General features: G+C 53.3%; 1 protein-coding gene across 1 annotated transcript; it reads right to left on the reverse strand.

Moving 5' to 3' along the window:
• Window positions 1-185: 185 nt before the first annotated feature.
• On the reverse strand, window positions 186-23966 carry NAPA (NSF attachment protein alpha). The gene is made up of 11 exons (XM_037516864.2): window positions 23721-23966; window positions 14064-14143; window positions 10773-10889; window positions 5851-5897; window positions 4590-4667; window positions 4353-4408; window positions 4191-4275; window positions 3425-3529; window positions 2281-2349; window positions 1725-1775; window positions 186-950 (listed from the first exon to the last, which is right to left on the reverse strand). The coding sequence occupies exons 1-11, from the start codon at window positions 23816-23818 to the stop codon at window positions 849-851; spliced, it is 888 nt and encodes a 295-aa protein (XP_037372761.1). The 5' UTR covers window positions 23819-23966; the 3' UTR covers window positions 186-848.
• Between the last annotated feature and the right edge of the window lie 2410 nt (window positions 23967-26376).

The raw sequence follows: 26376 nt of genomic DNA on the forward strand, positions 1-26376 counted from the left end.
TACAGCCCAAGGGCCCAGAGTCAAATCAAATCTGACATCCTGGACTCCCACCATCCCTAGGCATCCCCTCCCCTAGTTGCTTTGACCCAGCCAAGTCTCCACTCCCCACACAGTGTACCCAGAGCCCAAGGAGACATGGATTAGGAAGGACAGGAAGATAGACAACAGCCCTTAAGGATGAAGTGGGGAGCAGAGGCAAAGAGGAAGAGACTCATGCAAAAGTGTTTTGTTTTGTTTTTTAATTTTCTTTCTTGGGCCAGCTGCAGCTTCTGACTGACAAACCTCAAAGCACTGGGGAAGGTGATATGGGCGGGTGCAGAACCACCCTTGGAGCTCCAGGGTCTGGGGTCTATCCTGAGAGGTTGGGGCTGCGGGAGGCTGGGGGGAAGGAGGCCACCCCCAGTGGTGAGAGCAAATCTCAGTGGCTACATGTGCTCAGAGCTGGGCTGGGAGACAAGAGTGGGGGAGAGAATCCAGTTCAAGACTCAGCTGGTCGGGAGATGGGGGCCAGAAGCTGACCCAGACCCCGACAGCACCCACAGCAGGTATGTCTGTGTCAAGGATTCTGTTCTTTGGGTGGGGAAGGGCACCTCTGGGAGCTTAAATAAATGGGTGGGGGTGAGGGACATAGCAAGAACAGAGGTGACTGGCCAGCAGGCCCTGGCCTAGGGTGTCCCCGAAGCCAAGATGAGCCCACACGGTGGCTCCTGAGCCTCCTCAGGTGGGAAGGAAGGAAGGGCTCACAGCCAAGGTCTCAGGCCCCCACCTTGCCCCGGCTTCCGCCTGAGATCCTCGCTGGAGGGGCCTGCCAGGGGAGGGCAGATGGGCAGGAAAACCAAGAGCAGGGCTTAGCGCAGGTCCTCCTCTTCACCCTGGACAGTCTTCTTGACCCGCAGCAGCATGGTGGTGAGCCACTGGTCCAGCCGCGAGATAGAGTCGTACTCCTTTACCTGCAGCCCACACGGTGGTGGTGGCGGGGACAAGAGGGGTGGTGTCCCACACCTGGCCTGGTTCCTTCACTGTCCCCACCCTGAAGCCAGGATTTCTGGCCTTAGCATTCTCTAGATATGTCTCAGGCACATCCTGAGAAAGAAGCCAGGCGGGGGTGGGGGTGGGGTGTGCTCTATGTGTGTGGCTCCCTTTTGTCTTTACTAGGCTGGATATAAGGCTTCCTTGGGGGGAGTAAAAGGATTTTGTAGCCAAAAGACAAGAGGTCCACTTCCTTGTGTGATGGGAAAGAGAGGCCTGGAGAGGTGAAAAGGCCTGTCCCAAGTGCCCTAGGGAGAGGGAGGCCAGAGCAAGCCCACTGCTCCCTTCCACACCCAAGGTCCAGGTAGGAGGGAGCTGGGGGTCTGCCATTATTTAAGGACCTATGATTCCAGCAGAGATGACACAACACATTTCCCTCTCTCCTCCCCAATATCTTCTGGGTGACCCCAAGTGCCTGAGGAGGGGGGACAGCCCTCAACTGCTGCTTCCAGTGGAATATGACCTTGGCCTCGGGAGCATCTGGTGTGGGTCTGAATCCCAGCTCTGCCCCCAAAGGCAGGCCCAAGACAAGCCTCCTTTAGAGTGCCATCATCTCTAAAACGGGGAGAATACTCCCTGCACTTCTTCTTGTGAGGATTCTTGGGTGAGTGGAGGAAGACAATCATTTAGGGGCTGGGGCCAGAAATGAAGAGTGAGATTCACAGGGAAAGTATCTGAGACAGCCAGTCACTCACCGCCTCAGTGAAGCTGTCCACATTCTGCTCCTCATGGGCTTCTAACAATTTCTGCAAGATAGTGGCAGAAAGGGCTCAGGGCTCAGGCTGGCTGAGGACCCGGATGAGATGCAGGCATACACTGTCTGGGTGAGTGGAAGTGAAGGGGGAGGGTGGGAACCAGACTGAGAAAGAATGAGAAAGGGACGTGTCTGCATCAGAAGTCACTCTCAAGCTCACTGACAACACTGTGCGCATGTGTGCACACGTGTGTGTCTGTGTTTGTGTGTGTGTGTGTGTATGAGAGAGAGAGAGAGATCACATGGTCTCCCAGCTCTGCCCCCAGGCCCAGCAGTGCCAGATCTATGAAATCTTAGGTCTCATATAGAAAACTGAGACCGAGTGTGGAAGAGGGAAGACAAAACAAGACCCCTGAGAACTACTCTGTACACACCTTGGTGATCATCCGAATTGGAGCCCAAATCTCCAGACCTCCACCCCTCCCACCTCAAACCCCCCACCTCAAACACCCCCCACCCCAACCCCGGGAGGGAAGGGGCCTGGGTGATACACTCACTTTCATCAGCTTGCACTCCCGGGAATCCGAGAAGGCAGGGAACAGCTCCTCATACTTCTGCACAGCCAGCTGAGCAAGGGGAGGGTGGAAGAAGGGGAGAAGCAATTAGGCAACCTGGGAGCCGCTGGTCTGGCAGACGAGGGGACTGGGCCCTGAGTCAGCTCTGTGCCCCACCCCCAGCCTCAGTGCCTGGCTCACCTCAGGGAGCTGAGCACCAGAATGGTTGCAGGGACAGCTATAGGGAGGGAGGGGGTGCAAGGTGGATGCGGGGTAGTGACACCCCCCCCCCCGCCTGGTCTTCCAGGGTGGGGGACAAAAAACAAGGGCCCCACAGAAGTATATCCTACATGCAGTCACACCTGACTCTTACAGATCCCGGGGGAGGGTCCAATGACGATGACCCCTTTTGAAAATGGGACACAGACCCAGAGAGAGCAGTGGCCTGCCCAGGGCACAGTTGGGTGGCAATCTGAACCAGCTTGGCACCAGAGTCCCTGCTCTCACCTGCCTGCCAGAAGCCTGCACAAAGGGGGAGGGGATCTATGGTTCAGATAATCTATAGATTGGGGGTGGCAGCTGGAGAGCCCAGAAATCCCAGTGAGCAGAGTCCCATGGCTGTGGGCCAGACCGGACCAGTGAGGGAACTCTGGCCAATGCAGGCTGCGGCATCAGCCCTTTAACTCTCCCACTTCGTTGCTAAACCCTCCCTCTCTTGCCTAGAAGATCTGAAAGTGGAGGTGGGGTGGGTGGGGAGTCAGAAAGCTCTGGGATCCCGAGGCTGCAGTTTACTAGCCATGTAGCCTTGAACAAGGGACTCATCTCAGCCTTGGTGTCTTCACCTCAGTGTCAAAACAGGGTGACAGCAGTGCTAACCTTATGGTGTAAAGGATTAAAAAAGCACCCCCACATAGTAAAGAGCCCACAGCGGGTGCACTAGCTGGGAGCTGGAAACTCAAATGCTGGAAGGCAGGTGACAACAGGGACAGAAAGGTCCCAGTGAGAACAGCCATTCTGCTCTAGAAGCTGACTGTCAGCAGCCAGAGGGTGAGAGTGCTGGCCCTCGAAGGGGCCAGAAGGCAGGTGGCAGGTGCTGATGGTACTCTAGGGTGGTCACTGGCTGGTGGGAAGATCTCAGTGGGCTCACCTTTGCATTGAGCATATCGATGCAGAAGTGGCAGAGGGCTGCCTTAAAGAAGTAGTCCTTAGCGCTGTACTTGAGGAGGGGGCTGTCCATGGCATTGGTTCCCACCTGTTGGCACAGGGAAGTGGCACTATGAGCTCAGAGCTGGCAGCCAGAGGGTCTAGGTCACTGCCAGACACTTGGGGGTGAGCTGGGAACTGAGTCTGGGGCCATAGCAGGGTCCTGCTACCCAGGGCTCCGAGGCCAGAGAAGCCAGAACACAGCCTTGGAAAAGTGGGTAACTTCTGCGTAAGTAATCAAGGGTCAGGGAATGTGGGGGGTGTTGCCACAGGGCCAGGTGTCTGTGGGCCTCCTGATGTGCCTGAGACGAAGGGAGTAGGCGGCCCCGCTGTCAGGCCCAACAGCAGGCTGGCTCTTCAGTGGGCAGAGGGGTGGCAGGTTGTGGGAACATGAGAGGCAAGACCCGCCCCACTCTCCTCCAAGGCCAGCTGCCTGCCTTTCTCCTGGCCAGGCTGAGCCCACGGAGAAGCCAGGGCCCACCCAGCCCACTGCACATAGCAGAGGGGGGCCTGCATACCCATGTGATCCTCCCTCCCTCCCATTGTGGCTTGGGACCCTGCGGCCCTACCCCCTCTGATGGGATCTTCAACTGCCTATGGCTACTTTAGGCCTCAACCACTCTCCCTACTCCCTCCCAAACTCTGGAGCACTGTGCCCCTGCAGGGCAGGGCTGGTGGGGTGGGGGGGACAGGGACGGGGACTTCCTCACCTGCTCATAGATGTCAATGGCCTTCTGATACTGCTCCAGCTGTGCCGCATAGCCAGCCACCTTCAGCAAACACTTGTTGGCTGAGCTGTGTGGGGTAGAGAGGGAGGTGGGTGGGGCTCATGCTGGCTGGGAAGGCAAGAGGGGAGCAGGGCGCCTGGGTACCTGTTGGACTCCTCGCCTTTGTAGTAGTCTGCAGACTGCTCATAGTGGGCGATGGCCTGGGAGACACCAGGAAGGAGGAGGGTGAGGCGGCAGCACCAAGGCAGCCATGGGCCGCACACCCCTGGTCCAGTACTCAGAAGCTCCAAGGGGAAGGAACAGAGGAGCACCGGTCCCAGGGCACTGGTCACTGCAGCCCTTCCTGTTTTCGGCCAGGCAGGACCCCCTCCAGCCACCCACCTTCTCGATGTCCACCAGCTCCGTCTCATAGATCTCAGCGATGGAGATGTGGTGCTTGGCCGCGATGGTGAATCGGCCCTGGTGGGACATGGGAAGGGGTCGCTTGTGACCAGTGACACCTGAGTGCACTGCCCCATCCCGCCCCGAAGCTGGTGGCCTCCCAGCTCCCTAGCTGCACCTGGAGGTGAGATATACAGAAGATGGGGGGCAGAGAACAGGGACAGAGGGATGCAGGACTTCCAACAAGGAGGGTCTGACTGCTGCCCCTAGGCCAGTCTCCCCCCCACCTCCTGTCTCCACTTCCCTCCTGCTCCCAGGGCTCAGGCTGCTGGGGAGTCACCATAGCCAATGTGTATGGAGGTGCTTGGCAGAAGCCCTGGCCTTCAGGAAGCATTTGACAGATGGCTCTGAGAAGCATGGACAAGCCCACCATCACCTGGCAGGAGCTCTGGAGAAACCAGGCCAAGGGCCTGAAGGCCCCCCTCCGCCCCAGAAATAGCCTCCCTCTCGCTCCCCCTTCCCCAGTGTGGCCCTGTAGGAGACCCTTCTCCCAGGCCATGTCCCACTCTCCACACCGCCCGTTGTCCACACCTCCCCACAGCTTCTCCCAAGGAAGCCTCCAGCTCTGAGGGCTGGGTATCCCCAACCTGCCTCCACCCAGCGGGGGTCCAGGCCCACAGTTCTGTTCCCCACCCCCACCCCCCCAGGGCCCTGGGCTCAGCCAGACCCAGTTTGGGCCTCATTAACTCTGCATACAGTCATCTGTCCCAGGCAAGCCACCAGAGGTCCAAGCCCCCTTCCTAACTGTCAAAGCGGGCAGTGAGAGCCCTCACAGGGCTCTGCCAGAGGACAGAAGCACTCTGCTTGATGGGCCTGGTTCAACAGAAGGAGCTGCTGTCACTACTGTACAACAGCACTGCAGCGTTGCCCTGCCAGTGAGTAGGGTCCGTAGTCCCAGCTCCCTGCTGTGAGCTGCTGATCAAATGAGACAGTGCGGCAAGGCAATAACTGAATTGTTACAAATAAGATTGGTGATGGCCCTGGAAGGCCAGAGGCAGGAACCTGGGGGAGCCTCAGATCTGTGCTGTGCTAGGAGCTGCCACCTGGAGTCAGGCAGATGGGGTGCTGGATGAGGACCCAAATTTCCCAGCACCCCCACCCGCCCTCTCCCCACCTGCCCTTGGTACTCGGGGGGATGAAAGGAGAGGCTGGGAGACAATAGGGGCCTCAGCTGAGAGCCAGGGTAAGCAGGGAGCCTCACCATGTCTGTGTAGATCTCGATTGCTCTCATCAAACAGTTAATGGCCTCTGGGGAGAGAAAAGGGGGGTGGAAGGAGAAATGAGAGAGTGAAGTCATTTCTGCGGAAGCCCAGGAGAGGAAGAGGCTGTCGAGGCTGCCTGCAGGGAGATCAATAGGCACTCAGAGTTGCCAGGCTACCCAGGCTACCCTCTCTGGTGCTGGGCGGGGAAGGTGCAGGAAGCCCTGAAATCCAGGAGACCTGGTCAGACTGTGGCTTACTGGGTACGTGCTTTAGGCGCCAGCCCTGCCAATGTGGTGGTCCTCACCCTCAGACTCCACTATACGACCCCCTTCCCAGCCATCCCAGAGAGTGTAGCCAGTGACAGGGCAGGCTTATGGCATCACCCAGGGACTGTCATCAAAGGACAGAGCTGCTGGCCAGCTACACCACTGCCACCCTTTCCATTGTGAGACCCGAGTCAGCCCTTGCTCCCTGCATGTCTGGCCTCCATCTAGGGCAGGAGGAGGCTGATGCCCTGACACTGTGGCCCCTTCAGCTGGCATCAACACATTCTCTCCTGCCACACCTCGGCACTGCAGAGCCCCTATGCCCTCCTCCACATGGCACTGTGACCCTGGCCCTCAAACCATAGGTTTTGTTCCCACTTCCCTGCCCCAGATGGCACCTGAGAAGAACTGGGCTACCTTTGTTGTACTATCTCTAGCAAGATTTTAAATTTGGGAATGGCATTTTTTTTTTTTTTTTGACAAGTTATTTGGAGGAGAGAGAAGCACGAGTGGGAGGCATTTTCTAGCAGATAGAGATGAGCTCTTGGGGCGGAATTTTTTTAACACTGTTTTAATACATCTCAGGAGAGAAGAAGGTTGTTGGGGGAGATAAGGGGGGCTGCAGAGAGAGACTGGACAGACTGCAGGATGTGGAGCTGGAGCTAGGAAGAGGCAGTCCAGGGCATGGCAAGGCTGCTGGCCCAACACCGGGGTCCCTAGTCAGCCTGCACTCCAGGAGCTTCCCAGGAAACATGTGAACAGAGGTGCTTAGTCTTAGACTGGGAGTCCACCAGTGCCCTAGATTTGATGCAAAAAGTGGGTGTCTGTGAGTGCTACTCTGGGGGAGGGGAATCTGTAGGTTTTGGACAATTCTGAAAGGTCTCTGGGAATCCCCCGAAGACTTGGAGACTGCACATCAGTCAGTTAAGGTTCTTTTTTTTTTTTTTCAGTCAGTTAAGGTTCTAAGGTTGCAGCTGGAAGCCTGAGACAGTAGGAAGAGGAAAGGAAGGAAAAAAAGGAGGCCAAAGAACAATCAGAAAACAGTTACTTTCTCTCTCTCTCTCCCTCTCTCTCTCTCTCTCACACACACACACACACACACACACACACACACACACACACACACACACACACACACACACACACGTTTTGTAACAGCATTTCTAGAAGTGACTGATGAGCCAGTAGGGTTGCCACAGGATGATAAGGATGAGGAGTGAGCTCCCACACCTATCCAGCTCCACCCAAGTGACTTTGCGGCTCCCTCTCTGGCAGGAAGGCCTGGGACACCCAGCCTGGCCCTGGCAGCTGCAGGCAGAGACAGCAAAGGTTGATCCCAGGGACATTAGAGCTCCGCAGGGGGAAGAGGCTGGAAGATCCCTGCCAGGACAAGCTCTGAGCAGCTGCTGCCCCAGGCCTGCTGGCATAGACCCTGGTTGGAGGGTTGTTAGCAAGGCTGAGGCAGGGGCAGCGGTGGGGGTTGGGGGGGGTTGTTTACCCCAGGCAGCAACAACACGGATTCATGGGTTACACTCCCTTCACACCTGCTCCTCAGTCCTGGACAGCTGTCCCTGAAAGTGGCAGGCTGCCAGATACCACCTCAGCAAGCACACTAGCAAACGAGCTGCTGACACACTGTTTACCACCAAGCTTATCTCCTCCAGTCACCAGGACCAAGGGCTCAGCAGCAGGTACACTCCCTGGTCACCTCAGGTCAAGCAGAGCAAAACCCAGTGCACTTGCCTCCTCCTCTATTCACCCACAGAAAGCTGGAGTCAGGAAGAAGCTCTGGGAAAGATCCAGCCCAGGTTGAGGGGGAGGCCCAGGAAGGGGAAAGTGCCAACCTAGGGAGACTGGGTGTCCCAGGAGCCTCGACCTACCTTCTGGGCTTCAGCTGCCTCCCCATCCCACTGCAGGGGTCCCCACCACTTCCCAGGAGTCGGTCCTCAGTAACATAGGGGCAAATTACAGAATTCCACATGGAAGTGGAATGGATGAGAGAAGAGGTCACAAGTCTGGTATACAGTGGGCCTCTAAGAATGGTAACATGGGGTGGGGCATGAAGGGGGGCCTCATACTCACACGCACTTGCAGGTACCTGGGTCCAGCTATCAGGCAGGCAGGTAAGAGACCTCCCTGGTTTGAGTCCACAGAACAGCCTGCAGCGACTGGGAAACCCCAGGGGACACTGATGGCCACAGGCTCCACCTTCTTCAATCAAGGCTGATTCCTTGAGGAGAGCCAAATCCTTTCATTCCGCCCCTGCTGGATCTGGCAGGCCTCCAGGTAAGTCAGCAACAGCTGCCTCTTGAGGGGAGGACCCCCCAGGAATCCAGTAGGCAGTGCTGACATCAGATAGAGGCCTTTGTGCTAGGTGAGGCTACCAGCCAAGGTGCCAGAGAGCTGGCCACCTGCTTGGGGGAAATTAGGCTTGGCTCCAAATCACCCCAAGTTGTTTCACAAGGCACAAGGCCAAGGGGGAACCTGGGGCCAGGACTCCCTCTTATGGGAGCCAAGGGCCATCCCTTCCTGGGCAGTTACCACAGGCCTGGGCTGCACTGGGCATGGCTGTGCTTTGTCTCACTTAGTGTGTGCTTCACCCACAGGAAAGGAAGTCCCAAGGGTCAAGCGCTTGAGACTGTATCCTCCAGACCACATTGAGACTGCCAAGGGCCTTTGTGAGGCTAGCCTGATCCCAAAACAAAGTTGTTGTCAGCTCCACAGTGCAAATGTGCCACTTCCTAGACCCCAGATGACAACTGGGGCAAGCAGGTGTGAGGCTACAAAGCTGGGAGACTGAATACCCCTCCTGGCTCAACCCAAATGAGGCTCTCCTCCTGTTTCCTGAAAGGTCACCCCTATCACATACAGCCCCTCCCCACCAATGGATACTGATCCCCAGAGGAAACAGCTGGTCTGTGCCCGCAATGGCACATCACCGCATCTAATTCCTAGACTTCCCCACCTTCGGTATTTCCGAAGGACAGGCACTGGGCAACATCCCTGACTCTAGCACCCAACATGCACCCTGCAGAGATTCACCGCCTGACCGCATCATGATACTAGGTGGGCCTGTCTGAGGGACATCCAGGGGCTGTTGACAGCAAGTGGCACTGGGCACTTGTCACACAGCCTGCTACTCAACTCCCAGCCCAGAAACAAGTCCTGCCAGTCCCTCTGGAGCAGCCACTGAATGTCACAGGTGCTAGGGCAGCATCTCCAGGCCAACCAGATCCCCCAGGAACAGAGGGAAGGTTGGGGGACAGGGTTCCATGAGGGAGGCTGACTCCTCTGGGTAATTTGCACTGAAAAGACCCAGGGTTGACCTGGGTCATCATCATGTTTCCCACACAGCCAACTGTAGCCCAAGGCCCAGGAGCACTCAGGGGTGCTCCACTCTGTGCTGGGCCACAGCCAAATGCCGCAGCAGAAGGCTGGCCAAGCCTACCATGTGACCACTTAGGCTGTATCTGTGAGTCACCCTGGCTGCTCAGTCTATGTGGAGATCAAATCTTTGTGGACACGAGGTCCTCGACAGCAGCAATGACATGCCCATGACAGTAAGGCCTAGTGCCGGCACATGAGGGGCTGGTGGTTCTCGAAGGCCTCAATGTGCCTGGGACACTGGCCTTGCTCAGGAAGGGCAGGCCATTATTCCAAGACTAGGCATTTTTTTTTTTTTTAAGATTTATGTATTTATACAAGAGCTGGGGTACAGGCCAGAGGCGCGGGATGGTGAGAGGATTCACCAGAGACAGAGCTAGGAGCAGAACAGGCAGGCAGACTGAAAGCACTGCTGAGGGGAGCAGTGGGCGAGACAGGAGAGGTCTCCCGCGCCATGTGGGTATCTCCCTGGCCAGCCGGGAATCGAACCTGCACTGCAGAGGCTGTGGACAGCTTCACAGAGCTGTGTTCAACCCGCTGTGCCACTGGGGAGGCCCAGGCATTTCTTTTTTTAAAAAAATTACTATTCACTTATTTCCCATCATGGTGTGGGAGAACAGTGACTGCAGAAGGCCACTCTTAAGAAACTGCTTGCTAAAATAGAAGGTACCTATTTATCTTGCACCAAGATGAAAATGTCAACTAGAAGCCCAGCTCTTCCAAACCCACTGAACCACTGGGCTTCCATCTCAGGCCCTGAGAGAGCTTTCTCATGGAGTCTGTGCCCAACTGGGCTTCTGTCCCCACTGCTCTCTCACTGGAAGGAACTGTTTTCTGAAAACTGCCTCTTGGACTCTGCTCTCAGATTTCGGGGACTGGGGGTCAGGTGAGGATCATTTCCGCTCCTTTTGCACTCCTACCTGGCTGGTCTTAGAGCCCCTTACACCCCCCTTCTGCATGTTAATTCCGACTACAGAACAGATTTTCCTCTCTCCTTGGCACGCGGTGGGTCTGAAATCTAACTCCTACTCCCAAATGCTCCTGGGTTTTGGGAGGGGAGCCATCAGCAGCGCACGAAGAAGGGGGAGGCTCTGGGCGGGATGCAAATGCCAGCGGAAGGGAGCCAATGCTGAAGTGAGATCACCAGCCCTGCCCGCCAGCCTATCGAGTGTCAGCCACCAGAGAAACAGCCACTCGGACACCTGAGGACAGCCCCACACGATGTTCAGCAGGTGCCCTGGGCAGCTAGCCCAGTGGCCCAGGGCCCTCACCTTGGGGGTCGGCTTTCTTGAAGGCGTTGCCGGCATCCACAAAGCAGGTGGCTGCATCGTGCTTGCTCTGGAGCTGCAGGTGCAGCTGGGCTGCCTGGCAGAAAGCATTTCCGGCAGCTGGAAAATAAAGAAAAAGGGATCCTGGCCTTAGCTGGGCTTCATGCTTTACAGCCACAGATAAGGCCTGGAGGAGGGCGAGCTCTCAAGTGTGTGGAAGGAGTCCTGGAAAGAGGAAGGGGTGGGACTGGGTAGGTCCAGGTAGAGGCTGGCCCCTGCCTGGCCCCTGCACTGAGGCTCTGGTGGTCCATACGGGGGTCTCTGATGGAGGAGGCCGCCGCCTCAGGGAAATCTCCTGAGCCCCAGCTGTACAGAAAGTGGGTCAGAGTAAGCCCAGCTAGTCCCATGTCCCTGATCAAAGTCTTTGCCAACATCTCCAGGGCCACCACATCTAAAGATTGAAGGAGAAGGCAGACAAGGCCAAGAACCACAGAGCATATTATGTGCATCAGCTGAGGAGGCTGAGCATGTCCTGGCCAGGGTGGAATATGGAACTGCAGAGTGCCTGCACAGGATGAATCATGGAGGAAGAGGGTCATTCAGGATTCAACTACACAACACTCCCCTCTTATGCGCCCCCTCCAAGTCTGGTGTCTCTCTCCTTGGTCTCCAGAAGGTTTTCCTGTCTAATTCTCCTGACTTCTCTCTCTGCATTCCAGTCAAGGAGCCATACTAACCACAGGCATGTGAGGAGTGGTAGGGGAGGGAGGTGGGGGTTAGGGGAAGAGGAAGGAGGGACAAAAGATCTGCTCCCTCCAGAAGTTTCACTTCCAGAAAGGGACGCAGGATGGGGACATCATGAATTCTAGTGGGGGGGGGGGTCAAGTGCCCATGGGCTGACGGAGTGGAGACCAGGCCTAACATCCAGTCTGTCCTGAAAGCGGCTGAGCCCCACCACCTTCCCCGAGTCCCCAGTTATTCTGATCATACGTGTTGTCTCTGCTTCTCTCAGGGAGCACTGACAGCCACCTCCAACTCAAAGGGAGCTGCATCCATGACTATAAGGCAGTACACCTGGGTTTTCATCACGTAGCATTTCTTTATAATTTTTAAGGCCTCCATACTTGAGTTAAAAATTTTCAAGAAAGGTAGTATCATTGGGGAAAAAAGACTAGGACTTTTGTGTGAATAGGTGTGTGTGTGGGGGGGGGCACAAATCTTGTGGAAAAAGCAACATTCATGTGATTTAAATTATTTATTTTTCTCTCTAAAGCAATTTTTTCAGGGTGGGAGTATAAAAATACACACAGCATTTGGCTTGCTGCACAATATATGCTGTGAAAGCTCAAATATTCCCTGAGAAAGATGCAAACGGATTTTACCCTGTGCCCCCACTGTCCCATCCCACCTCTCATCTACTTCTTGGTCAGAAAGTCCTGCCCAGGTCCCAGCCATGTCTTGGCTTATTTTTTTTTTTTTTTAAATGAAAGAAGAGTACATTTTTATTGTTCAATAGAACTATAGATCTTACCATATATTAATCATTTTTCAACCATCAGTTCTTTCAACGTTTAGTAAATTAAAACTAATATTCAGAATTTTCCAAAGCATGACATTGGTTCAAAAACACTGAGAATTCCCACTTAACTTTGTCAATTACAAATAAAAATTGAATATAAATAAAAACAAAAATACATTCAAATGATTTAATGGTCAAAGTTCAACATGTCAAACACTGCTCATATAAGACAAACTGACAGATGAAATTACTTATGTTTATCTGACAACCACTAATAATCACACATCCTTAATCCTTCCAGCTGATGTTTAATAGCCCTGCTGAGAAACCAGCCCTGTGGGTTAGTCCTCTCTTCCAAGCCCTCAGGTGGCTGCCAAACAGATTTCTTGCCTCTGTGCCCTTCCCTGCAGGCCCACCACCCAGGCCACCTCTCTCTTTCCTTGCCCACCCAGCTCCAGCCTTGCCAGAGTCTAACCACACCCCTATGGTCAAGTCAGAAAGGCCACCAAACAGCTGCCCATCAGTAGAGGTCGGAGTCTCAGGCGGCATATGAGTGGCTGGGTGGAGGTACTGTGGGAGTTGTGTGAGCTTCCATGCGTGTTCTCTCTCAGGCTGAGAGCACCAGAAGGTGGGGCTGGGCACCAGGGAGGCACTCCTCCAGTTAGCGGATCTGGTGACCCAGGCCACTAAGAGCTTCTCCTCCCACCACAAAGCAGGAGGCGACCTTGCTGACAGACACAAGGAATGGTGCTCACAGCCGTTGAGGAATCGCCCTTGGCCAAGTGGGCTGACCTCCAGGGCTCCCAGGGTTCAGAAGTCTTACTGTCCCTGTTGTGCTAAGGAGGAAACACATTAGAAGAGGCCACATGATTTCCCCAGAGTCACCCGGCCAGCCTGAGCTCTGACACAAACAAACCCAAGTCACTCTGGCTTTGATGATGTAATGAAGCCACTAGCACAGCAGGTTAAGCATTCGGGGATCCTGAGTCAGAGCTCTGGTTTCTCAAGGTTGTGACTTAATAGTTCTATCCTCTTGGGCCAGGGGTTGGGACAAGCTGCGGCTTTATTTTTTTTTAAGATTTATTTATTTATGCATACAAGAACTGGGGTGTAAGCCAGAGGTGTGTGTGGGGGGGGGTGTGTGTGAGAGGATTTACCAGAGAGAGTGGGGAGCAGAACAGGCAGATCTACTGAAAAACACTGCTGAGGGGAGCAGCGGGCAAGGCAGGAGAGGGAGAGGTCTGCTGTGCCATGTGGGTTGCTTCCTGGCCTGCAGCAACTGGCAATAGCCTGATAGTGCTGTCTCTAACCCCTGCGCCACCAGGAGGCCCCAAGCCTCAATTTCTGATTGGTTAACAACACAAGCTCCAGGCTTAACTGAGTGAGCACTGAATGGTAGCTGTGACCATCCAAATGACCCCCTGCCTTCCCCCAGCCCAGAACTCAGAGGGTAGCAGGCGGGAACGGTTTTGGGAAACATGACATCCTGATTTTAAGGAGAAACCCCCTCAAGGAGCTCATCCATCCACTCATCTGGATTCGATAATCTATTTATCCTTATCTCTTCTATCCTTCTCAAAGGCCCTGTTGGCGCAAGTTGTAAAATCAGCCTGTGGGTTCAAAATGACCGGGCAATGGGCCAAGAGGTTTCCGATGCCAGAGATGCTATAAAAGGAGAGGACTATTAGGATGACCTCTTGGCCAGCTCTTAGGCCTGGAAGCTGAGGGGAGAGAAAAGAGCGAGCCATGGAAGGGCTCTTGGAAAGATCACGTACCACTCCAGTTTTTGGCCATTTTGAACATGTTCGCTGCTCTGGCATAGATTTCGCATGCTTCCTCTATTTTGGATGAGCCTCTGGGGAGAGAAAAAGGGGGAAGAAGATGAGATGATCTAGCCTGGTTCAGAAAGCAAGCAAGCATTTCACCCCAGCCGTGACAGTGGAGGTGTCCCTGGCCCCGTCACCCACCATTTCCCTGTGAAGTCAGGTTTCCCAAGGCCAGATGCAGCCCAGGCCTTCACAACAGGCTCAGGGGACCCCCACCCACCACACAAAGGCTGCCTGAGTCCTCCCTGGGGAAGACTTGGTGGGCACTCTCCCCACAGCCTCTTCCACTTCCTGTTTGGGCTGCTTTGTGCCCAGGCTCTTTGCAAACTCCCTTTCCCCAGGAGACAGCAAAGCAGTCTAGGGGAGGGGCCTAGCTCTGGACCCCTTATCTCCTCTCATGCCGGCACATTGCAGTTGTTCAAGGAAGACCTTTCCACCCCAAAAGTAGGTCATCACCAATTCAGGGCTGGGAAGGTACCCAGGCACGCCTCACTTTACTGCCTCAGTGTACCTCGCAGGGAATTCCCAAGTTGCAGGTGTGTGGCAACCCAGAGTCCAGCAAGTTGGTTGACGCCATTTTCCCCCAGCTTAAATAAGATACGTGTTTTTCTGCAGGCACGATGCTATTGCACACTTCATAGACTACGGTACAGTGTAAATGTAATTTTCATATGTGCCAGGAAACTAAACGATTTGTGTGACTTTATGGCCATAGTCTGGCCCTAAACCCATGTTATCTTTGAGGTATGCCTATACTGTGGTACAGCCAAAGAATTGCTATTTTCAAATGTGTACAAAAAATGTCCCCAATTTTGGTTAAAACAAAAAAGAGAGGAAGAAGTAGAGAAACATACACGTATATATATAAAGGCTATGTCATGCAGACAGAAAATAAGCCTGAGAGGTTACACAAAAAGCCAGTTACAGCATTTGTCTCCAAGGTGGAGAAATGGGTGTTGAAGATAGTTTTCTACACAGCCCTCTTATGTACTTTCCTTTTTTTAACCACTTGTCTATTTTATCCAAGAAAAGAAAATAAGCATATATGATTTATACTTGGCCCTGTGGTTCAGGAATGAATTACATTTCTAGCAATTTACCCTCAAAAACTCACGGAAGAAGTTACAAGGTTGTCCAGCACAACATAATTTCAAACGGCAAAGCAACTCTCAAAACACTTGCCGTGAAACAGTAAAGGCCTGGGCCTCCCCGGTGGCGCAGCGGTTGAGCGCTGGGTTGCGAAGCTGCCCGCGGCCTCTGCGGCGCCGGTTCAATCCCCGGCTGCTCCCCGGCCACCGGAGGAGGATCCCACATGGTGCGCAGACCTCTCCTGCCACCCGCTGCTCCCCTCAGCAGTGTACTTCGGTCCTTCTGCCTGCTCTGCTCCCCGCTCTGGCTCTGGTGAATTCTCTCACCCTCCCGCGCTTCTGACTATACCCAGTGCATGTATAAACAAAACAAACAAATATAATAAATAAATAAATAAATAAAAACATGCCTCTAATTAAAAAAAAAAAAAAGAAACAGTAAAGGCCTGCGAGACAGAGAGGGGTATGGTTCGGTTGGGTGGGGCGCCCGTCCCAATCTTTGAGTGATGTAACCAAGCCTCTTCCTGAATCAGGCACCCCTCCTGAGTACCTCATCTGAGTCACCACCTCAGACTTTGAGTCCTTCAACCGCCAATAAGCCAACTAGGCGGTACCCACAGGGCTGGGTACCTGGTACTATTCAAGCTCCCACTGCCCTCCTGACCAGTGAGTTGGTGCCACATTCAGGAGCCCAACACACGATTTCAGATTCTCTTCACTGACATCCACAGTGTTTTGAAGGAATGAAGGGGGAGGAAGTATTTTCCAATTAAAAACCACGTGAATCATTGTCACCACCCCCATTCAAGTGTCATTCGGCCTGAAGGAGCACCTGTGCCTAAGTGCAGGGGGGGCCAACCTTCCCCTTTCTTTGACACACAAGTGGTGCTTCTTATAAACATCTAGCCAGAGCCCTAGAGCGCTCTCCTGGAGATTGCACTCAGTATGTCTGCCCCACTCCTATCCCCAGCCCCAACCAGGTTTTTGAATGGTCCCAGGCGATGCAGAAGATGAGGTGTATTTGGGAAGAAAAAAGCTGATCTGCCTTCACTTAGAAAACCACCACCAGAGACACCTGTCCCAAGCTGCACAAGGTCAGCTGGCAACTACCCCCAGGGTGAGCTGCTGGGACTGGAATCATGCCTCATGAATCCAAAGCTACTGGGTGAGGTTCTTCTTCAGATGAAAAACCCACCACCTGCCTTCTGGGACTCTGCTGTCTCCCAGAAAGAGGTTCTGAGGAATAAGCTCCTCCCCACACAGCCTGTTGGGTTCTCACCCAGCTGGCCCAGCACACCTTGGGCTTAGGGCCTCTGTTTGGAGGGACTTCTCTAGAGCCCACTTCCGACCTTGGAGAGGTAAGGAACTTTCACAAGCTTCTGGCTAAAGTAGTTTCATAACAGAGCCTTGGGGTCTGGCTGCAAAAATCCTTGGGGAACTCCCTCTGGAATGTTCTCTTAAAGGGGACGGGTGCATCCACAGACCATTCACAGTTCTACCTATCCCATGGATCCCCTAGCACATCCTTCTCTTCTTTGTGGGTGTGACTGAATCCTTTATCTGGCCCCATTCTCTGAAAATATATCAGCTCCCTTATGAACAGAAATGGCCCAGGCCAGTTCAGCCCACAGAGAGGCCCAGAGTCAGGGGATGGACAATGAATAGAGCTGGTCCGGCTGCTTTGTTTCAGCTCAGTGGGAAAGCGCAGACTCAGAACACAAGTCTGTCAGCTGCCAGGACTGATCCCAGACTAGGCAGGGCCAACTTGGAGCTCAGTGAGCGATTAACTGTTAGGCAGAAAAGCCAGAAAGGAATTAACAGCTGTTCAAGTCTCTGGGTCTGCCTCCTCCTTCCCCTCAATACTCCCATTTCCTTGCTGGCACTGACAGGGGACTCTCTGGAGTTCCACCCTCTTCACTCATAGAGGGAAGTGGACATCTAAAAGGGGGAAAGTGACTTGCCTAAGGTCAGTGACAGATCTGGAAAGAGAAGCCACTCACAAGGCCATTTATTCATTAAGTAAACAAATTTCTGGGCATTTATTATGTACCCAGCGCTGGAGACAAAGGAGTAAACAAAGGAGAAGGACCTAGTGCTCAGTGAACAGATAATCAGCAAGTTAGTTTCAGGGAGATGAAGCACTGGAGAGACCAGGGGAATGGAGGGCTCTTGGAGTGGAAGGGTCAGGAAAGCTGCTCTTGAGGGAGGTTGGTCCTCAAGGATGATGGAGGAGCCATCCATGGAGAGAGAAGCCACCCAGGCAGCTGTCATAGCAGGTGCAAAGGTCCTGCAACAGCAATAAATTTGGCCAGTTCAAGGACCAGCAGTGGGCCAGGGTGGCTATAGCACAGGGGCTGGCATCCATAAGGCAGGCAAGAGTGGGGGCAGCCCATGCTGGAGACCAAGAGTAGGATTTAGGCCCTATTGTGATGAAAAAGGAGGGATTCTGCCAGGGAAAGAATGATCGGATGGAAAAAGCCCCTAGCCTCCCTGTTCTACCAGTTGTCTCCCCACACTGACAACCTGCGTAGTTTACTGTATCAGTTCTCACCTAGGTCAGGTTGGGTCAAGCTGTAAGGGTGGCCTCTCTGAGGGGGAGAAACCAGGCCTCCTCCCTCTGCCTCCTGCACAGGATCCAGAAAAGCTAGTTGAGCCCGGCTCTTCTGAAGAGCTGGGTGACAGCTCATGTGACAGCTGACTGTCCCTCCCCCACTGACCTCCCCCAAGCTGCCTCTGCTTAGCTCTTCCATCCCACAGGCAGCGGGTGCTTCAGAGCCGGGAATAGAGGGAACTGGTTTCGGCTGGCCTGGTACAGGGCTGTCTATAATTACCAGCTCAGCTTTGCTCTCCCCCTCTGGTGGAGGAAAGTCTCAGGTCTTCCCAGGCACAATTCACCAAACCTCCAGCAACAACCATATGGAGAAAAGTAAGCATGCCAGGAATGTGGGACCAGGGCCAGGGGCTTCTGCAGGGCAGTCTCAGCTTCCCTCCTTCCTTCCTCCGTCCCCCGGGCACTTCCTGGCTCCCAGCAACACCCACCCACCCACCCCACCTGTAGTTCCTAAGCACCTCAAGAGACTGGGCGGATGGGCGGATGGACATTTTTGGTTCTTACAATCCCTGTGCCTCCCGTCCTTCTGCCGGGCCATAGCCACAAGCCCTTGGTCCTCTCCTCAGACTTGAAGGCCCTGCGCTATTTTCAGTCAGTACATAAGGCACCAGGGAGATCGGACCCAGCAGCCTAGCCGCTTCCCGTCTGCAGATGCAGCGCAGCTCTCCACATGTGATCATCTCCATCCCTCACAATGACGGCCTCCTAGCCCTCTGTGGAAGGAGCACAGAGCTCCTCACTCAACCCCTTGGGCATCATCCCTGCCTCACAGAGAAGGAAGCTGGGGCTCAGAGAGGCGGAGGGGCTTGTACACATTTACATTGCCAGGAAGCTGAAGGCTGGGCCACCCACTCCTGCTGGGACTCTCACTCCCTCAGTGATGTGAAAAGCTTCCATCCCATTAATACAAGGAAGTGGACAAGGTCCCAGCCTGCTATGGGCTGTGTATCTCTGAGCTTCAGTAAAATGGAGACCATGAAGCCCATCTGGGAGGAGTTCCGTGAGGATAAGATGCAAGCGAAATGGAAACCATGAAGTCCACCTGGGAGAAGTCCCCTGAAGAGGAGAGATAGTACCTGGCACAAAACATGCCTCAGAGCAGGTGCTCAAATGGTTGCTACTGTCTGAAGGAGGAGAAATAGGCGCCAAAAGGTACCAGTCAGCTGGCAATGGGGATTCTTGAGTCACAGAGGTGGAAAGGGGGTGGGGATGGAGTCAGACTGGCTTGGGCTCACATGTGGCTCACAGCGTCAGTTTCCTCAGCAATGGCGGGTAAGACCTCCACCAGCAGGGCTGCTCGATGAGCAGGAGCAGGCGGCAGGGAGGGGCCTGCACACAGCAAGTGCTCGGCAAGCCTGAGTCTCGCTCTCAGCTCTTATCAGGCTCACAGAGAGCAGATTCTAGAAATGCTCACCTATTTCCAAATCTCCACCCCCAGATGAGCTAAGTGTTGCCCCTTCGGTTTCCACAGGGCTTGGCTCTCCCATCCCAATCCCACCCCTTAGCAATTTAGACTGATAGGGCCATCGCCCTCTAGTGTCCCCTCAGGAGAAACTCCACTCTGACGAGGGGCAAGAGAAGTCAAGTTTTCAACTATGGGTCTTGGCAGCTGGCAGGACACTGAGTCATTCTGGTCCCACTGAAGACCGTGCCAGGGACTTAGAGCACTGCAGGTGGCGGTAGTCCTAAAGCAAAGCTGGAGCTGTGGTTCCTACACCTGACCAAGCTAAGGGCCTTCCACCCTGGTAGATGGTAGCAGTAATTCTTCCCTCACGAAAGCCCCAGAGGTCTGGGGAAGTGTGGGGGTATGGGGGGCGCTGCTGGTGCCTTTGAGTGACTCAAGCAAGAACTGATTTGTCAATATTTGCTCTTCAGGAACGTGCTGTTTGCACACAGAACAGCCGGTCATCGCTATTTCTCTAGCACCTCTAGCTCAACTTCCAACAACAATGCCTACAACTAACGTGGGGAGTGAAGCAGTAGGGACCGAGTGGAGCCCTGTGCACTCACCACCTGACAGAGCAAACTCATCTGCTCAGTGGGTATTACCATGACAGTCATTTCCTAGATCAGGAAACTTCTACAAGTGCTGGCATTCAAGTGGAAAGTAGTTTTTATTTTGGATTTGGAGGAGGGGGAGGGAGGAAGAAATAAGGGGTGAGGAAAAGCCCAGAACGCAACCACTGCTTAGACCCCATTCCACCCCAAAGGGGCACAAGCACAGGTGTGCCAAATCATCTGGAGCAGGAAGGAGCAGGAAGGAGAAATAAAGTGTGCCTGTCTCTGCCCTCTCTGCAGCATCACAGCGCTTCACTTGGGAGAGTGCCACCTTCTTGTTTCCAAAGCAGCAGTCGGGCTGCGCCCCCACTCCCCCACAGCTCCCCACCCGCGGGCCAGAGAAAAGGCTGGGGAGTTGAGGGGGAGGAGAGAGCAGGAGGGAAGTCACAGAATAGGCTCTGAGCTGCTACCAAGCTGGTCTGGGCTCCCAGGAAGGTGACTGACACTCCAAAGCCCCCTAGTGTCAGGCAGGCCAGAACTCATGACAAGCAGAGGAGGCAGCAGTAATACCCAAGGATGTGGGGCTGCCCCAATTAGGGGAGAGCGGGGGTCCCACTTGACTCTTGCCTTGATAGAGACCTCTCAATTTGGAATGTAGGCCACATTGAGGTCCCTGAAAGGCGTGGGACTCAGAGCTGAGCCCCAACACTCCCTCTCACACTCCCTCTCCCAGTCTCCGGATGCCACAAGGCCTTTGAAAAAAGGTGTGACATTGAACACAGGGAACCCCAGCTCCAAGGGGAGGAGGCGCTAGGAGTGGTGACACTGGCTGAGTTGAGTCCTCAGTCCTGGGCTGACCTCACACAACATGCCAGCCCGCAGACAGGCCCCATCTGTGTCTGTGGTCTCCCCTGTCCTCTTGCTCTGGCCTTGTTTATCCCCTGGGCACCAGCAACATCTCTTGGAGCCAGAAGGGCCTGGGATGAATACACCTGCTGTTTCTTTCAAATGTCTGGAGACCCTGCCATGTGGAGGGAGGGAGGATGGGGGTGCTCCCTAGATGGCCAAGAGCCTTCCTAAACACAGTGCCCATGAGGGCTTTGGGACAGGCCAGGTCAGAACGCCAATCTCCCACTTACTGGGAAACTGCAATCCATCAACTCTTCTAAGCGTTCCTTTGTCTACTTCCACAGGGATTTTTTGAGGACTGGATGCAAGGACACAGGTAAAGTGCTTGGCCCAGGCCTGACTTGGAGTCAAAGTGAGCACTTAATAAACATGATCTGCTAAGATTCTTGGCACTTCCTTCACCCTCCCCACACCAGCTGTTGCAGTCCTTTCTAAAGGCAAGTGGGGACCTCTAGGACTGGGTCTGCTATGCATGAATGTGTGTGTGGTCCTGGCCCCCAAAGGCACATGTTGAAATTCTTCCTCCAAGATGATGTGTATTAGGAGGTGGGGCAGTTGGGAGGTGATCAGGTCAGGAGTGGAGAACTCATGTGACTGGTATTCAGTGAGTCCTTGGAAAGGGAGGAGGAGGGGCCAGAGAGATCCCTGGCCTCTTCACCATGAAGAAGGTCCACACCAAACATCTGCCAACACCATGATCTTAGATTCCCAGCCTTCAAACTATGAAAACAAAATTCTGCTATGGAATTTTCTTATAGCAGCCCAAGCTAAGACAAGCGCTCATAAAAAAACTCAATGCTTGCCTCCCCCCTCCTTAAGTCCAAGTCCTTTTTTGAAAGGCCCTCACCCTTGTTCATCTTCACCTCTGCCTTCTTCACATTCTAACGTTATATGCTAACAAGGAACCTTAGATCCCGAGCTTCACACATCTTCAAGCTGTCCCTCTGCCTGGAGCAACCAGAGGGCACAACTCCCAGTTCATCTTCCAGGGGGACGCCTCTCCTCCAGGGCACCCATCTCTGGACCCTCTGGATCTCATTTCCCATTGTTCTGGGAAGAATCTCCCCTGATGCCACACCCCTGCTTGTATAATTCCCATTGCCTAGAATACCCTCCTAGTTCCCCACCCCTTAATAAGTCCTAGAGTTCTGGGGTCCCATCTCAACTCCTCCATGAAAAGCCTCCAGTTCATGCAGTTTCCTCTCAAGGTATCCAAGATCATGGTGATGGCAGGAATTTCACATGAAAAACATAACCTAGCTTTAGAAGCATTTGACAATTCTCCTTACTAGCATTGGGCGAGTGTTAATCCTGCCTTCCCAAATAGGTGGCAAGTGTCCCAGGGTCTGCCTTAACTGGCCCCTTCAAGCACACTCAACAGTATGCTAAATGGGGTACACAACAGTACACTAATGCCCAGTCCAAAGGGCCACCAAAAACCACCAGGAAAAAAAAACTACTCCCAAAAATTGAGCTCTCAGCCGTACCCCCAAAACTCTGTGCTTGAACTTCTCCCCTTGTGAAGAAATACACATCCTTCCAGTACTCTCAGCCTCTACAATAAAACATTAATCACCTAATCAACCCAATCCATCCAATCCTTTGATGCATGTTTCTCCATTCTCAGTGGTGTTTTTCAAGTTCTTTTGCTAAACATTAACCTTAAATAAAAATGGGTGGATCCATCTCCTCTCCAGGAAAGAACCTCCCCTTCATTTCTCACCAACTGGTTTCCGTATACTATTTCCCAGTCCCAAGGCCCTCTTTCCAGACTCCTTCCACTCTGTTCCTCTCCCCCTGATGGCTCAGTCTCTCCCTCTTCTGTACCCTTCCAGACCTCTCCCTCAGGCTCCCGCTCAGCTTCTTACAGGCTGGAAATTCCTTGACAAAAGTAACGTTGATAATACCTAACACTTTCAAAGCATTCAGCACGTGTCAGACTCAATTCTAAGCACTCTTCTTCAATGCTAGTAACAAACTGCTGAGGCAAGTATTAATAGTGAGGCCTATTTAACAAGATCAAGAAGTAGGGGACAGAGCCACATTTCAAACCTGGGCTTTTGACACGCCCAGCCACTGAAATTCCTCAAAGGATGGTCATCAAAGCTACTTTTAAGAGCTTAAGGTGAACTTAATGTGAAATGTCTGTCACATTGCCTCGGTTGTGTCTCCCATCCCTGTTCAGGTCCTCTTCTCACACTTCCCAGTCGTGATTCCAGGAACACACAGGTCAACAGCACCCTTTGGGTTTTCTCCTCTCCTTCATCTCTCTCTTCCGACCCTCCAATCCTAAACAAGCCAGCATCCCTCATTCCCACGCCCCACATCAATCTCTAGTTTCTCATCTCAGGCCTGCTCAATCTTCACTTCATTACCTCCGGATTCCTCTGCTCAGTTCTCACTGGGGATTGAGGTCCCCATTAACCAAGGCAAAACTCACACTCAGGCTCCGGCTCACCCCTCCCAGGACGGCATGAACCCTGACCCCCTCATCCCCATCATCCAACACTCTCGAAAACCCGCCGCCTTGGTCCTTGAAAAGGTCGATGCCTCGGGCAGGTGTCCTGTGTGGCAGGCCCCGTGGCGCCCCTCTGGGAGCCTCCACACGGCTTCTCCTAGGGCTCCAACCGCTTCTCACCTTGGCTGTTCGCCCAGGGGCCTTCAGCTCTATGGCTCGGGCCCGGGGGTTCCTTAAAGGCCTCAGGCCATGTTCTCCGGCTCCCGGGCTGTCTTCAGCCTAGGTCCCCTTTCCGGCCCCAGGATCGCCTCGGCCAGGATCTCCTCGCCCTTCCACCATCTCCGGGTGTCTTTTCTAAAACCGCGTCGCCATGGTCTGGCGGGGGCCCCGGGGCCTCAGCCTGTGTCCCCTCTAACGCCAGGTCACCAGGTCATCTCATGCCGGAACCCCCCCGTCCACGTGGGCCCAGCCCTTGGCGCCCACCCCGCCACCCCTTCGTCCTCTCAGCCTAGGTGCCCGCTGGCCCTCGGCGCGTATGTTACCCAAAGAGGCCCGAGAAGAAGGACTGCGAGTTCTTCACTTTGCGCTCCGCCTCGGCCAGCAGCGCCATCGCCTCCGCCTCCTTCCCGGAGTTGTCCATGGCGACCGCGAAGGCAACCAGCAAACCGCCTGACCCGGGCCCTCGAAGGACTCAGCGGCGGCCGGGCCGCGGTAGACGGGTCGGGGAAGCTCAGCGGATTGCGTTGACGTCGCACCCGCGCGCGCCGCCCGCTGCCCGCACCACGTGATCGGAGCTAGCCAACCAGCGGCCTCAGAGAGCGGCGCGCGCCCCTCCGGACACGCCTCCGCCAGCCGCCCTGTGACTCACGGCTTCCAATAGCCGACCCGAAGCCTCAGCGCATGCGCATACAGAAGTGTTGGGCTCGCCACTCTCTTCCGGGTGCGTCCTCACTGTAGCCCACGTGACACCGTCAAGGATTAACCCTCAAAGTGTCCCCTTTCTGCATCCTCTTCCACCAATCAGCAGCAGTCGCCGGCTGGTCTGTCCCTCCCTGCGGAACTGGGAAGCTAGTCAGCTGACCGCAGACCCTCACGTGACAGCTCCAGTCCTTTGCCGGAAGGCACGCCTCGCCCACGCCTGGATTTGACAGTTCGCCTGTAAGGATTAGTCTCTGCCTCTTCGCCTGATCTCCGCCTCCCGGAAAATAAAGGAGTTAAGAAAACCAGCCCTTCTTTTTTTTTTTTTTTTTGCGCCCTCTGTTGGTGAAACTGGTTTGGGAAGACACGCGAAGTACTTGAGAGACTGGAAACAAAAATGAGAACAGGGGTTTTCCAATTCTGGCTTCATAAAAAAAGTTGGAATGCTAAAATTTCAGACCTTGGATTTTAATACCATTCTCCTTAGATAAATGGCTGGTTCTACAACAGGGCAGAAATTGTGAGCGGTCAGCATCTTGTGCCAGAAAGGATCTACGGCTCTTGCCCTCTCGTTCTCTCTCTCTCCCTCATACACACACACACACACACACACACACACACACACACACACACTGGGAGTATGACAAAGGGATAAAGGAACCAACTGAAAGAGCTCCCAACGGCCAAAAAGTTGAAACAATGATAATCCAACGTTTACAATATCCACAAGCCACACTGATATAAATGAATGATTTGGCAAATAAATAGGATAGATTAAATATTCCAAATAACTTTGTTTAGATACTTTGCCCTCAAGAAGGTGGAGCATGACGCTTCTCACTCGTCAAGTGTGTACACTGATTGTACACTGGGGACTTCCTTCCAGTGAGTACAGAACAGGAAGGAACCTGACACTGTCAGCTAGGTGACTGAGGTCATTATCAACAGTGATTAGTCATGTTGATTGTATGTACCCTTCATAACATGTGATGAAAATGGCATTTCATCTTTGTGGTTTTCCAAGCTAATTATGAGGAAAACACCAGATAAATCCCAATGAGATACAGTTTCCAAGACAGCTGACCAGGGCTCCTCAAAACCGTCAAACGACCAAAAACAAAGTCTGAGAAACTGTCACAGCCAGAAGGATCTTTAAGGAGACATGATTACTAAAAGTAACGTGAAACCCTGAAACAGAAGAGGGACATGACATAGAAACTAAAGAACTCTGAATAAAGTATGGGTTTGATAACCTGTAACAGTGGTTGGTTAATTCTAACAAATGTGCCATCTAAGATGTTCTTAACGAAGGGTATTGGGTATGTGTGTGTGGTGGGGGAGGTTCCCTGCAATCTTCCCAATTTCTCTGTAAATCTAAAAGCTATTCTATTAAAAAAAAAGCTTTTAAAATTTTGGATTCTGGGTCACTACCCCCAATAATTCTGACTCTGAAAGTTGAGGGGAGGGCCACAGGGATCTGCATTTATAGGAGCTAACAGCTGATTCTGATGTAGGCAATTTAGAGACCACTGGTTGTAAAAAACACTGTTGTGTGGGGGTGAGGTAGAGTTTGGCTGGGGGGTGGAATGAGGCACAGGAAATCTTTGCCCTACTCTCTTCTTAGATCCAAAGACTTCCTGGACCACCCACTTGTGGTTGCCACTGTATTCTTACCACAGATTGGGTGGAGATGAGTCTGGACTACCACAAGCAGTTTCAGTTCCCTGACCATGTAAGCATTATTATCAAAGTTTGTTTAGTTAAATTTCAGAGTTATTTGTTATGCAGCAACAGAAAATGAATATATATCCAACCCTTTGAGACAATCGTTCATCTTCAGGGTCACTGAGCTTAACTTGTTATTTAGGGTGCGACCTACCCCTAACTGTAGTGGCAGGAGAGCTTTCAAGTAGTTGTCTCTCCTATAGTGCAGTCAGGCAAGTTCTTAATTTCTCACTGAAAAGAAGGTATTTTCCACACTACTTTACAGAATATGAAAATATTTTACAGAATATGAAAATACAGGTATTTTCCACACTATTTTACAAACCTGAAAGTGACTCAAGGTCACACCAGAGGATGAGGAGCCAGTATGTAAATTCTGGTTGTTTTGATACCTGGTCACTTTCCCTTAACCACAAGGTCCAAAGGGCTTCAAGCTCAACTTCCCCCTCTGCTCCTCCTCCCTTCCAGACTCCCTCCCAGTCTTTAAGATTCGAAATGTGGCCCCTGTGTGAAACCTTCTGACACTACCTTCCACTCAGATCCCTTCCTGCCCCA

Source organism: Talpa occidentalis, unplaced genomic scaffold, assembly GCF_014898055.3.
Source record: "Talpa occidentalis isolate TD23 unplaced genomic scaffold, MPIMG_talOcc4v2.1 talOcc4.17, whole genome shotgun sequence".
Classification (NCBI taxonomy): domain Eukaryota; kingdom Metazoa; phylum Chordata; class Mammalia; order Eulipotyphla; family Talpidae; genus Talpa; species Talpa occidentalis.